The sequence below is a fragment of the Ictidomys tridecemlineatus genome, chromosome 2 (genome assembly GCF_052094955.1).
Source record: "Ictidomys tridecemlineatus isolate mIctTri1 chromosome 2, mIctTri1.hap1, whole genome shotgun sequence".
Taxonomy (NCBI): Eukaryota; Metazoa; Chordata; class Mammalia; order Rodentia; family Sciuridae; genus Ictidomys; species Ictidomys tridecemlineatus.
Genome location: NC_135478.1, coordinates 91,401,803 through 91,415,116, shown reverse-complemented (window position 1 = coordinate 91,415,116; position 13,314 = coordinate 91,401,803). Strand labels below are relative to the sequence as shown.

The following is a 13,314-nucleotide window of genomic DNA, read 5'->3' as shown; positions in this document are numbered from 1 at the left end:
GACTCGGAGGACATTTGCTGACGTCTGGTTGGTACGTGGCTTTGCATGCTTCTGCTGACTGTGAAGAATACAGCCTGGAAGGGCAGCCAGGGGACCGCTGATCCTGTTCTCTCTTCTTGCTAATTGCAATAAGCCCATTTAGCAGAGCAGCAGGGGATGATCCAAAAATTACCTAAACTAGGAGCTGTTTTCAGGGCCGTGGCTGAAACTCCATTGACCCAGAGGAGGCAGAAAGCATTAGTCAACCTCTTAGAACTTGAACTCAAATGCCCACAGGGGCCATGAAGATAAGAGGCCAGAAGCACAAGGAGGCAGTGACATCCCCCAAAATACATGCACTTCCTAGAGGGACCGACACTCAGCTCCAGCCATGGCTTGTCAGGTGAATATGGACTCAGGGTTCACATTTTGTTTTCTCAAATAGTTTAATTTTTTAGGAAAGGCAGGAAGTCTTGATTTTTCTATATTCTACAAATTTTAAAGTTTATGTATTCTCAAGCTTTAAGATATTGCCAGGGGGCTCGGGATGTGGCTCAAGTGTTAGTGCGCTCGCCTGCCATGCGTGAGGCATTGGGTTCGATCCTCAGCACCACATAAAAATAAAATAGAGATATTGTGTCCACCTAAAAAAATTTTTAAAAATAAACATTAAAAAAAAAAAAAAAGATACTGCCAGGCTAAAACAAGTACACCAAAGGTGTACGGTGAAAACACCGTCAAGGGCTGCCTGCTGGTTCATGATGCTGCTTTGAATAAAATATGAAGAGATCTCATTACTTGACCCCTCCAAAGTCAGTGAATATGCCAGGAGGGGGGTTCAGAGGCAGTGAGGGGACATGTGTGCACACACGCTTGCACATGCAGGTACAGATAAACTAGGCATCTTATTCATTTTCTCAAGAAGTTCGCACCCTAGCTACAGAGCCAGAGCCAGAGCCAGAATGTCATCAGGTGAAGCATCTAAAAAGAAAGTACATTTGGGATGCCAGATGATATTAGCAGTTCTCAAACCTTGATATGCACACGAATTTCCTAAGGATCTTCTTCAAGTGCAAATTTTCACTCATTGAGTTGGGTAATGGGGGGGGGGGTTCCTGTGATGATCTTCAGTACAACAAGCTCCCAACTGAGGCCCATGACACTGGTTCCAGGACCACACTTTGAGGACTCAGGTCTAGATCAATGGTTCTCAAACTCAAATGAGCAGCAGACTCCTATGGAGACATGAAGATGCAGGTCACTGGGCACCACCCCTAGACTGTTTCTATAGATCAGGGTGGGCCTAAGAACGTGCATTTCTGAGTTCCATGGATGCTGAGCCTGAGCCACACTTTTTGAGAGCTGATTCTTGAATGCTAACATGTTTTCCAAGTTGCTTCCCAGAACCTGAGTTCTCATCTGTAAAGTTTGTCTTTGTAACTAGGAAAGCACAGTCCTCAAGAAAGGGAAAGATGCCATAGGGTCCTACCCACCCTGCTTGGAGGGGTCTTCCCTGGTCACTGTGCCCCATCACACTGTCCTGCTTGATTTTCTTGATGGCATTTACCAGAAATGGTCTAGTTGGATTTGTCTACCTGTTCTATCGAGACCTAATTTACATGCAGGAAAATGCATAAGCCCTAAGGGTTCTGTTTAATGAGTGTTGACAAATGAGTTCAATCCCAGTACTGCCAAAAAAAAAAAAAAATCTTGACAAACAAGTGTCCTCTATAATCTGTATCCCTATCAAAATTCCATTATCCCAGAACATTCCCTTGTCCCATAAAACTCTCATATATTCCTTTCATGCCAAGTCCTACAGCTTGCAGCCCCCCAGCACAGCAACTGCTATTCTATCTTCTATCATCATTGATGGAGTTTACCTTTTCTTCAACTTCATCTAAATGACACAAAGTATGTGCTTATTTAGTCTAGTTTTTTTTCACTCAATGTCGGTGGGACTGATTCATCCATATTGTAGCATGTTCCAGTAGTTTGTTCCTTTTTTTTTTTTTTTTCTTGAAACAGGGTCTCACCTCACAGGCAGTGATAGGTCATGGAGACCATGTTAGGGCCAAGTTACTAACAGAGTTGTAGGGACCAGGCTGAAAAGATGATCCAGACAGGAGGTAAGATGGAAACTAAGTTAGGATGGCACTGGCTCACTACCAAGAAAGAGTCAGGAACAGGGGCATCAGGAGCTGTGTAGAGGATCCAAACAGGCCCGAGTCACACCATGGGGGCAAGAGGGCATGGGAGTGCAAAGGAACCAGACCGTGGGTGAGTTCATAGGGTTGAAGTCCAGAAGCCAGAGGCACACACACCAGGCCCTACCAAGAAACTTCAAAACACCACACATGAGGATTAGATGTGGCCCATGACATCAAGGCTTCAAAGTGTTCCCACCTAGCCTGGATGAGGCCCTGGATTCAGCCTCCATCACTATGCAAAAGGGACTTCCGATCAAGATGGAGGCCTGAGCTTACAATGGTTACACTTATGAATTTTTTGACTTTATGATGGTGTGAAACCATATGTGTTCTGTAGGAACCATACTGGATTTTGGATTTGGATCTTGTTCTGGGCCAGTGAGATACTCTCTCAGTGCTGGGCCGTGGCATTGAGTCCCCATCACTGTCATGAGGGAAAACAACCTATAGTCTACTGTGTACTGCGTTTCTAAGCTAGGCTACTTGGTTGGTTAAGTACATATTCAATGCATTTTCAACCTATGATATTTTCAACTTACAATGGGTTTATCAGGACACAACCCCACTGTACACCAAGGAGCCAGCTGTATAAGAAGCTTCACCACCCTCCTCATACACATGAAAGTGCAAGATAAAATATCTGGGGTGCAGCTCAATGGTAGAAAACTTGTGTAGCACATACAAGGTCCTGGGTTCAATCTGCAGCACAGGAGAAATTAAAATACCAATCATTATGGTGCTTAAAACAAAAAAGGACACTTTTTCAGTTGCTCAACATGGTAGTGAGTGGGGATTGAAGTCATGTGACCCTTACGAGCAGCTGAACCTGATCCAACTCCCAGGAGCTAGATTTGAACACAGTTAGAGGGAAGGGCACTGGAGCTGCTGAAGGCTCTCACAGTAAGGGAGCGGGAATCTGATCTTTTAGTAGAGTGAAAGATCTCAAGCCCAGATATTAAATTAAAAACTGGCTCACAGTTGATAATTGCCACATAGTCCCAACAGCAACAACTACAAAATGACAGTTATGGCTCCAGAGGAATGTCCTGAGGCCATCCCTGCTGAAGACAAGCTCCCAGGAAAGATCCCAAAATCCACAGGGAGAAATCCACCCAAGTTCCTTCAGAGGATAGGCCCATGCGAGAGGAATTAGACAACAGAATGGGCAAAAAGAGTAATCTACAGGTAGGAATGGAACTCACTGAAGCAGGTGACTTTAAAAAAATTAAATAAAAATCCTAGAACTAAAAATACAGCCATAGAAACTTTTAAAAATCTAAAAGTATATGATAAAATGTTCATAACTTTCAACCCAAGTATTCTGCTTCTAGAAATTTACCTAAAGAGACAATCTGGAATTCAAATAAAGATTTTTGCGCAAAGTTGTCCACATAAAGTTATTTAAAATAAAAAGAGTAAAAATAGCCAAATGTTCAGTGTTGGAGGAATGGGTGAGAAAGTCAGGAGATGAGAGGGAAGGAGTGTTAATTTGGAGATAAGGTGACCTGGCCTAGATGTATGGTTCTTAGTTGAGGGCCCTGGGCAGATAATTTAACCTTTCCTGGCTTCCCCCCACGGGGAAGGGGTGGGGAGGTGCTGGTGAGTGCCTGGTTTGTACAAGACCCTTCCTAAGCTGCAGAAATGTTGTCAGTACACCACACACGGAATGTTGTGATGGTCAGTGTGATGGCCACAAAGAATCTGAAGTGTCCTAGGTGTAAAAATAATTATAAGAATAACAAAATCTCACAGAATACCAAAGTATATGTGTGCCATGATCTCTTATGAGCCTCATGGAAGAATTGGTACAGACCAAGGAAAATTCACCCTTTCTCTGTTTCCCAACTTTGCGTTTGATTTACAAAGAGTGTACTTCATGCCCAGCTCTACTGGACTGACTGCTGGGATGCAGCTGGGCCCCACCCAGAAGCTCCCTGGGGCCAGCTGCTGAGAGTCTGACCTGAAGCCCTGTTACCTGAAGTTGTAGCCAGGGTACAGGGACTCATTGGTGGTCTTGTCATCAAGGCGACGGAAACTGTATTTGGGCCGGCATCGATGGGACCAGCTGTCCAGGTTGCAGTCCCAGTAGATCTCAATGCCCATGATCCCTCCCTGGGAGGGTCAACAAGAAGCAGTCTCTAAGTTGGCTGGAGGTAGGTTACGCAATCACCAGACATCTCCCTGCTCAGGGATCAGCGCTGCAGGAAAGGTTTTTTCTTTAAAGGGAAAATGCAGATTAAAGGTTTCCAAGCCATGAAGGTGAGCTAGATTACTAGGACAGTCCCAAAGGCGTCTCCCTGTTCTTCCTCCTATCCAGGACACGCCACCCTTAGACTTAGTCCTAAAATACAACTTTAAACAAACCTTTCCTGCACTCAAACACCTTTAATGACCCCCACCCCCTATTAAAAATAAAGTTGAATCTGGGAACAGTGGAACAAGCCTGTAATCCCAGCCACTTGGGAGCCTGAGATAGGAAAATTATATGTTTGAGGCCAGCCTCAGCAATTTGGTGAGACCCTCAGAAACTTAGCAAGACACTATCTTAAAATTTAAAAAAAAAATTAAAAAGGAGATGTAGCTCCTTGGTAAAGTGCCCTGGGTTAAATCCCCAGTAAACCTCCCCCACCAAACAAAACAAGACGAACTTGTCAGACAGGAATTCAGGGCACTCTACCAAATATCTCTTCTGCATTCTCTCTCCTTGATCCCTAGAGGAAGCTTCTGGCAGTGTGAGCAAATTAAGGTCTTAAGCTAGGGAGATGATCCTGGACCCCTGGCAGGGGGCCATAAACACCTCATCTTATACATGCTCCCTCTCATGAAGATTAGTGTTTTGTGAAAGGAGAAGGAATAAGGAGCCAGCATGACCTCTGAAGCAAGGTGCCTCACTGCTGGCTCTGAAGATGGGGGGAGGGAGTGAGAACCAAGAAACACAAGGCAGGAAGCCCCTAGAAGAGGGAAAGGCAAGGACGTGCTTCTCCCCAGAGCCTCCAGGGGGAGCATGGCCCTGCAGACACCTCCACTTCATATCAGCAAAAATGATTTTGGACTTCAGACCTCCAGACAGAGAAGAAAGTGTGTGTTGTTTTAAGCCATCCAGTTTGTGGTCATTTGTTACAGCAGCTACAGAAAGCTAACACCAAGCAGCTCCCTCCCAGCGCTGAGTGTTAGATGACCGAAGTGATGTAGATGCAGCCTTTGGCAAATACACAATAAACTGAGCCATATTTTTTAGGCCCAGGGGTCTGAACTCTTGATATCTTTTTTTTTCCCCGTTAACTTTTTTTTTTTTAAGTTGTAGATGGACACAATAACTCCATTTTATCCATGTATTCTCTATGTGGTGCTGAGGATCAAACCCAGCCCGCACAAGGTGAGCAGCCGGCACTGAGCCACAACCCCAGGTTCATCTCTTGACATCTTTCATCCTCTGACACTCATCTCCACTGAACAAAGACAAGTCCACCCACCTGGATTGCCACCTCCGAAAAATTATCTCCTGTTTCCTGAAAGATGTCTCCTAGCCGGAAAATGGGACATTGTGGATTTTGAGTCTTGTGAAAGGTACAGCTGATGTTCAACCCTGGCAAGATGTTTCTCCTGTGCAAAATTGAAAGCAAACAGACATTTTTAGGAAACCGATCCATCTCATTGGAATGAGCCAGTGTGGCTGCCAGGCCCCACAGAGGGCTTCATGACCCCTAAGCCTGGGAATCCTGTGAAGTGCCCCACACACTGTATCAAGTTTGGGCTTTCTGACTAATAGCATATGGCAGAAGCCACTTCCGAAGACTGTGGCTTCCATCTTAGTTACCTGCTTTTTCACTTATTCACTCTCTCTCTCTCTCTCTCTCTTTTTAATTTTTTTTTGGTACCAGGGATTGAACTCAGAGGCACTTGACCACGGAGCCACATCCCAGCCCTATTTGATTTTATTTAGAGACAGGGTCTCACTTAGTGCTTTGCCATGACTGAGGCTGGCTTTGAACTTGAGATTCTCCTGACTCAGCCTCCAGAGCTGCTAGGATTACAGGTGTGCACCACCATCCCTGGCCACTACTCTCCTGAATTGCTTGCTAGCCACCATGTCCTAAGGAAACATGTGATCCTAGGGTCAGATCCTCTTGGTAAGGAACAGAGGCCTGCTGTCAATAACCATATCAGTGAGCCTAGAAGGGAATCTTCAGCCCCAGTGGAGCCTAGAGATGACTGCAGCCTTGTGACAGACTGAATTTAACCAAGGAGACCAGGACCTGAACCAGATCCACCCAGCAAATACATTTTCAGATTCCTGATCCACAGAATGAGAGACAATAAGTATTTGTCATTTTAGAAGGTTTCTTTTTTTTTAGTATTTTTAGTTGTAGATAGACACAATACCTTTATTTTATTTATGAATAAAGGATCGTGCTGAGGATCGAACCCAGTGCTTCACACATGCTAGGCAAGCATTCCATCACTGAGGTACAACTCCAGCCCTAGAATGTTTCTTTTTTACACAGCTGTATGTAGGTAACTGCTATACCACACATTCTGGACACTTACGTGGTATAGTTGTGGCCAGGGAAGTCAATATTGTTCTTGATGAGCACAGTGAAGTTTTCAGCGCTGCTCAGAAGTGCAGGCCTGGGAGAGAGAAATAAGAATCAGTGACCACAGAGACAGGGGGCGCCAGTGTGTCAGTGAGACCAGGGACTTCTGGTTTTCTACTTTAGCCTTGGGGATGAGATAAGAAAAATGGATGCAGCAATCTAATAGAGAAAACCTTCCAAAATTCTCTATGAAGGCTTTCAGTTTCTCTAAGAATTTCTTCCTTCTTGAGACCCCATAGCATTTACGGTGTCCCTTCTGTCACTCTGATATAATTGTATATTTAGTTACGTGCAGTAGTGTTTTGGTAAATGTTTGACATCCATCACTCTAAGGAGAAAAAAAAAGGCTAATATGTGTTTGCTGATTATCATGCTATAAATACTCCTACCATGGCTGGTTTCCAACTACCAAAGGGAAATCACAAACTTGAATTTGGGATGGGCTGAGCACAATTGGCTGTGAACCTACCAGCCAGCTCCAGCACACCCCTATCTGTGGCTCTCCCAGTAGGCCTAGAGTTCCTTCAGGGCTGGCACAACAGTTTTCTAATCCCGGCATCCTCAGCCTTTAGACCAGGGCCACACAGACAGACAGCTGACTGCATTAGTCATTTCTTAGAGGCTGAATAGTGTACAATTCTGTGAGTTAGAGGAGCCCAAATTCCAGATGACAGGAAGCCACCCACCATCCTTCCATCCCTCCATTCAGCAAACGCCAAGTATTGGGCTTGGAACTGGGCAGTGGGATACAGTGATGAGCAACTGTCAACGTTTCTGCCCTTTTGCACTTGATAGTTTATGAAAGATGGAGAACACTGGCTGTGAATAGAAAGGCTCAGCTGGCACCCTGCTGCCGGCCGTGTCTGAGTAGCACAGGAAGGGGCAAAGACAGGGCACCAAGAATGGCCTGCCTTTTACCCCAGGACCCAGTGTTGGTTGTGTGTGTGGGAGCTCTGTGTGCAAACCCCATCTTTTTGCCTGTCCAGCATCTTCTCCCCTTTGGATGGTACAAGCTCAGTTTTCTCTCTTTGGAGAAGCCAGCTCTCCGCTGCCATCCAGAAGGGTCTGTGGGGATGATTACTTCCTGTCTATTCCTACACTTCTGCATGGGCATGTGACCCAGGGCTGGCTAAACAGTGTGGTCTGTTCCCCTTGGCCATCGGGTTGGTTCAGAGATGGTCACATGATTTAAGCCAAAGAGAACCATTTCTGGGAACAACTGGAAAAGAGAAACTCTTTTTTTGCTGGACTGTTAGTAATAAGGATAGTGTCAACTTGGAATTCCCTGGACCACAGTGCAAGGAAAGCCAGAATTAAAGAAAGAATAACTAAGAGAGGGGTGAGAGAGGAAGGAAGTGGGAAAGAGAATCTCATTGACATCATTTGAAGCCTGGACCAAGCTTTGCCTGAAGCCAGGACCTCTGGATGTTTTTGAATTACTGGAATCAAAAACAAAAGCCAGGGGCTGGGGTTGGGGCACAGTGATAGAGCGCTCCCCTAGCAGTGCAAGGCACTGGGTTCTATCCTCAGCACCACATAAAAATAAATAAATAAAATAGAGGTATTGTGTCCAATTACAAATAAAAAATATTTTTTAAAAAAGCCAAAAAGTAATACCCTTTTTTTTTTCTTTCTGAAGTCAGTTAATTTGGATTTCTGTCATTTACATTGAAAAAAAAAAATTCTCAGGCATGGTGGTGCACAACTGGAATTCCAGCAATTTGGGAGGCTGAGGCAGGAAGATTGCAAGTTTGAGACCAGCCTCAGCAACTTAGTGAGTCCCTGTCTCAAAATTTAAAATGGGACTAGGGGCATATTTCAGTGGCAGAGCACCCCTGGGTTCAATTCCCAGTACCGCAAAACAAAACCAAAAAAAAAAAAGAAAAAAATCTTATTTACAACAAATGCCTGCTGTGTGCTAGACTCTTACCTGTAGAACATTCTAAACCTCACACTTCCTGAGCAGCACTCTTGACAATCAGAGGACTACAGGATCCAAAACTTTTAAGGATCAAAGCTCTTCGTTGCTTTCATGTGACATTTACAACATTCTATCTTGAATTACAGATCTCTTTGCATGTGTCTTATCTCTTCTTTAGACTGAAAGAGCCCTGGGGCCTGCTCCATACCTGAACTTCTTGTGTTTCACATAGAAGCAGTCATCATCACATGTGAAATATCTAGTGCCTACTACATGGTAATGGTGAATGGCAAGATGAGCCGTCTTGGCTAATTCATGTAGCACACCGGAAACTGGAGAGCAGTCAGATCAGCCTTGGGCCAGGCAGCTGGAGACGCATGTGGTATTTAGCTGATGAATGAGTTGGTGGCAGAGTCAGAACTAAAAGCCAGCGCTAAGCAAGGGGCCCCTTGTCTTGAACTAAGAGTCACTTGGGTGTGGGAAGATGTCCCACCCACAGCTGGGCAGTTTCTTCTGTGACCAAGAAACTTCCCTGATCTAGAAATGAACCCAGTTTAACAACTGTGGGCCAGACAGGGCGGCCCTGCCTCGGCATTGGGGACCTTGGCCTGAGCCTTCTACACATCCCCTTAAGCAGTTTTTCCCTTGTCCCACACATGCTAGGAGAGTGGCCCTGAGCCACTTTGGTCTGGGTAGCTGCTAGGCAGGTGTGCTATTTAAATTTAAATTTAATTAAAATCCAGTTGCTTACCCACCATGGCCACACTTCAAGTCGTGGCTACCACATTGGGCAGCATGGCTACTACCTTCCCATCATTGCAGAAGTTCTACTGGACGGTGCTGGTCTGAAACTAGCACACTTCCGGGGTAGATCATACGTGTGCGTGTGAGCATGTGGAAGCCAGGCATGGGGCTCACTTCACTATGCACAAGTATTGTTTCATTTAATCCTTACAAACACCTCATGAGGTAGGAGCAGTTATTATTCTCATTTCACAGATGAGGAGATTGCACTCAGGAAGGTTAAGCTACTTGCCCAAGATCACACAGCTACTAGAAGCAAGATTTGAATCCAGGTCTTTCTAACTATTCTCTGCTGAAATGCACCAGCCTTTGTGGTTTCTAAGATTTAATATCCCAACCTGTGTGTTAAAGAGAACTATCAATACAGGGAACCACCAAATCTGTATGTCAGGTGAGTGTTTAATTTGAGAAGATTCCTTGCCTCCCCTCCCTTCTCTTTCTCTCCCTCCTCCCATTCCATTTCCTACCCTTACTCACTCAATATGAACACTGGTGTATCAGAACAAACCCTGCCATGGCACTAGAGGAGGGGTCTGGAGGTGGCCCGGAAGGGTGCTCTGGGTAGTGGTAATGCACCACCAGGTAAGGAACTATTCTCCACGTCAACAACAGCGCCAACTTCCCAGGGACAGTGGTTTGTGCCTAGAGTGCGCCTGGCCTGGGGACCCTGAGGCAGAAAGGCCCAGAGCGTTGTGGGCTGCTCTGGGAAATAAAAGCCCAGGCACCCTGGCAAGGCGTCACCTGGCCACTGCTGAGGGTCACCTTGTCTGCTCCCCATCCATGCAACTCACCGGGGGGGCTTCTCCTCCACTGCCTCGGTGGGACACCAGGCAGCGACTTCACAGGTCTTCTGGTTCCCTTTGTACACTATACACCTGCCAGTCTGGATCCCTGTGGGGTCGAGAAGTGAAGAGCCTCCGATGTGAATGGAGGACATTCTCCAGGGCAGGCGTCATGGACACCACCCAAGCAGCAGCCTCCGCTCCTCACAAAATAAAACTAACCCATCCTCACCCCAAGACAAAGCAGATGAGCATCACACTGAACAGTAAGCCCTTTAGAAGGGACCAGGCACATCCTTAGGGACAGGAAGCAGCTTGGTGGCTGCCAGGCACTGAGGGGAAGCAGTGGAGACTGGCCACAAACGGGGATGAGATTTCTTTGTGGGGTGGAGTGTTCTGGAATCAGCTCAGCGAGATCTGGGTTCCATTGGCCCTTTCAGCTTCTTTACGATGAAAGATGCCCGAGAGGGGAGCTGAGCAGTATCTTCTCTCGCTGGGCACAGAGGACTAGCACTTGGCTCCCCAAGTGGGCATCTGAGCCTACCCATAGGGCACACGGCCTGCCCAGGGATGTGCAGAGCCATGGAATGAACATGGTGTACCTTCCTGAGCATGGGGAGGAGAGGGAGGATCAAGTGAGCAGCAAGCCACAGCAAGTGGCCAGATACCAACTCAGATACGGTGCACTATGGAATAGAAGCCATGTCCACATGCCTCTGGGGAGGGTGTGCATTATTACCATTGACAGTTTTCTTTTTAAATTATTTTTTGCAGTATTTTTTGTTGTTGTTGCATTGTCTAATACCTTTCTAAGTTAAAGCATGAGATTCTTCAGGCAAGTACAGGTTTATTCCCCCAGGTTCCCTGGGAGTTTAAGTCCTCCACCTTTGAGAAAATTCAGGGAGAAAGTTCAGTTTAGACAATGTGATGGGCCAGGTAATTTTTTCACCGATCACAGCCCGGACAGGCCACGCTCGGAGGAGCTTCTCTGGCTGGGAAATTGAGCCCAGTCCCCAGGCTGTAGCTGGTCAGCCTTGGAGAAGGCCAAGGGCTAGGATAGACACGGGTCCACCTGTGGCTTCGTGGTGGTGGAAGAAGGCTGTAGAGCCAGAGGCTGAGGACCTGAATGGGGGATTGTGAATGTCACCAAGGTGCCAGATCCCCTCCCGCCCTGTTTTCCAGGAGAAAACCCAGAAGGTACCTTTGCTTTGTGGGTCCATCCAGCCCTTTTTACAACCCCGGTCAGAGGAACAGAGTGTCCTGCGAGTGGGATTCTGCAGGGAGAAAGAAGGGGCACTGTGTCATTGAGATATGGAGAAGTCCGTGTCTGGCCACACAGAAACCCACACACAGTGCTCATGGCAGCACTGCCCACAAAGGCCAGAGAGCGTTAACAGGCCAAGTGACCGTCAGAGGTGAATGGTCAAATGACATGTGGTACATTCCTGTGTGGACTGTCACTCAGCTGTAAGGAGTGAAACACCAACCCACACTATGTCATGCATAAACCTTGAAAATGATGCTGATTGGAAGAATCCAGACACAAATGTCACAAACTATACAATTCCATGTACAGGAAATGTCAGAATAGGCACATCCATAGAGACAGGAAGCAGCTTGGTGGCTGCCAGGCACTGGGGGAAGGAGTGCAGACTGGCTGCAAATGAGAATGAGATTTTTCTCTGGGGTGATGGAGTGTTCTGGAATCCGTGGTGATGGTTGTACAGTGTTGCAAAGAGAATAAAAATCACTGAGTTCTTTCCTTTAAAGTGGTGCGCTTTATGGTACGTGAATTACGATTCAATAAAAAATAAAAACAGATAAGAATGTAAATAGCAGATGTCAGAGCAGCCAGGGGGCCACCTTTGGCAATGGCCCTGCAGGTGGAGAGCAGGTGGCCTGGCCCAGGTGGCTCTGTGGCTCAGAATTGAGCAACACAGACAGGTGCCAAGATGCAGCAGGTGATGTGGAAACAGGGGTCATCAGCCAGCACTATCTCCTGGCCACAGAAAATGAGGTCAGTTGTGTCTCAGGGCTGAAGGACACAATCAGGAGGAGAAGCAAGATGGCTTGGTCTGGGCATATCTGACTCTACTCTCTGGGGAACAGATGCGCCAGCCAATCTGAGAGTGGCCAGAATGTGACATAAATGTGGAACAGCCTCTGCTCAAGGACCTCTGGGCAGTTTGTGGCTTCTTCAGAAATCGAAGACAAAGACCCAGGTGCATCTGGCTTCAGTGACAGCTGCTCCCTTTCTTGCTCCCTAAGCCTCAGTTACCTCATCTGTAAGGGGAGACAGATTTGTCTACATAGTCACCGTGGAGACTATTGAGTTATGCAAAGAAAGGCCTCAGCACAAAGTGCTGCTCAGTGAGCTTTGCTTGTGCTTTTCAAACTCTGCCACGTTCTCTTTTCTTCCCAGGCTGCCTTCTGTCACCCTCCAGACCCCCAGCTTCTCCTCCTTTTGACCCGCCACCACCATGAGGCTATGAACCCCTTCATAGAAGAGCCCTTGGACCACAAAGCCTGGTCATATCTTTGCCTGACATGTAGTAGGTCTGATGAACATGAAATAAATGAATGAATGATCAACCTCTGTGGCTCATGGATAGTTACATTTCCATTATCAACTGCAAGGAATTCTCAGGAAAGAAGATAAATTGATTCACTTTTATTTTCTAGAATAAACTGTAAAATTAAGGAAAAAAGTTAGTTTTATTTTGTGAATATTATGTGGATTAAAGACGGCCACAAATTCTCAGTCACCATCTAGGTTGAGAGGTGGAGTATTCCCCTGCCCCCTCCGAAGCTGGGTGACCTGAGTGCAGGACCAGCAGAAGCAGCACAAGTAACATGGTGCCAGCTCCAGCCTCAGCCTTCTGAGGGCCTGGAACCTTCTGCGTTTGGGCTTTGGGAACCCAGTGCTGCTGTTAAGTCACTACACTGCTGGAGACAGACCCTCCAGAGAGGAAGAGGTCCCCAGCCATCCCCTGGTGCCAGGAGAGCCTCCAAAGAAGGCCAGC

At 46.5% G+C, this 13,314-nt stretch overlaps 1 protein-coding gene and 1 long non-coding RNA gene across 5 annotated transcripts in view; one reads left to right on the top strand and one right to left on the bottom strand.

The window, feature by feature from the left end:
- Nucleotides 1–12,883, top strand: part of LOC110598593 (uncharacterized) — a 52,925-nt gene extending 40,042 nt beyond the window's left edge. The window contains exon 4 of the long non-coding RNA XR_002484453.3: nt 12,714–12,883. This is a non-coding gene — a long non-coding RNA (uncharacterized LOC110598593). The remainder of the gene's footprint in view (nt 1–12,713) is intronic.
- Nucleotides 1–13,314, bottom strand: part of P2rx7 (purinergic receptor P2X 7) — a 44,124-nt gene that overhangs the window by 12,038 nt on the left and 18,772 nt on the right. For all 4 annotated transcript variants that reach the window (XM_040289494.2, XM_005329606.5, XM_040289498.2 and 1 more), the window contains 5 exons: nt 11,493–11,565; nt 10,301–10,400; nt 6,738–6,818; nt 5,663–5,792; nt 4,165–4,301 (listed from right to left, as the gene is read on the bottom strand). In XM_040289494.2, the coding sequence (XP_040145428.1) occupies nt 4,165–4,301; nt 5,663–5,792; nt 6,738–6,818; nt 10,301–10,400; nt 11,493–11,565 (521 nt within the window). The remainder of the gene's footprint in view (nt 1–4,164; nt 4,302–5,662; nt 5,793–6,737; nt 6,819–10,300; nt 10,401–11,492; nt 11,566–13,314) is intronic.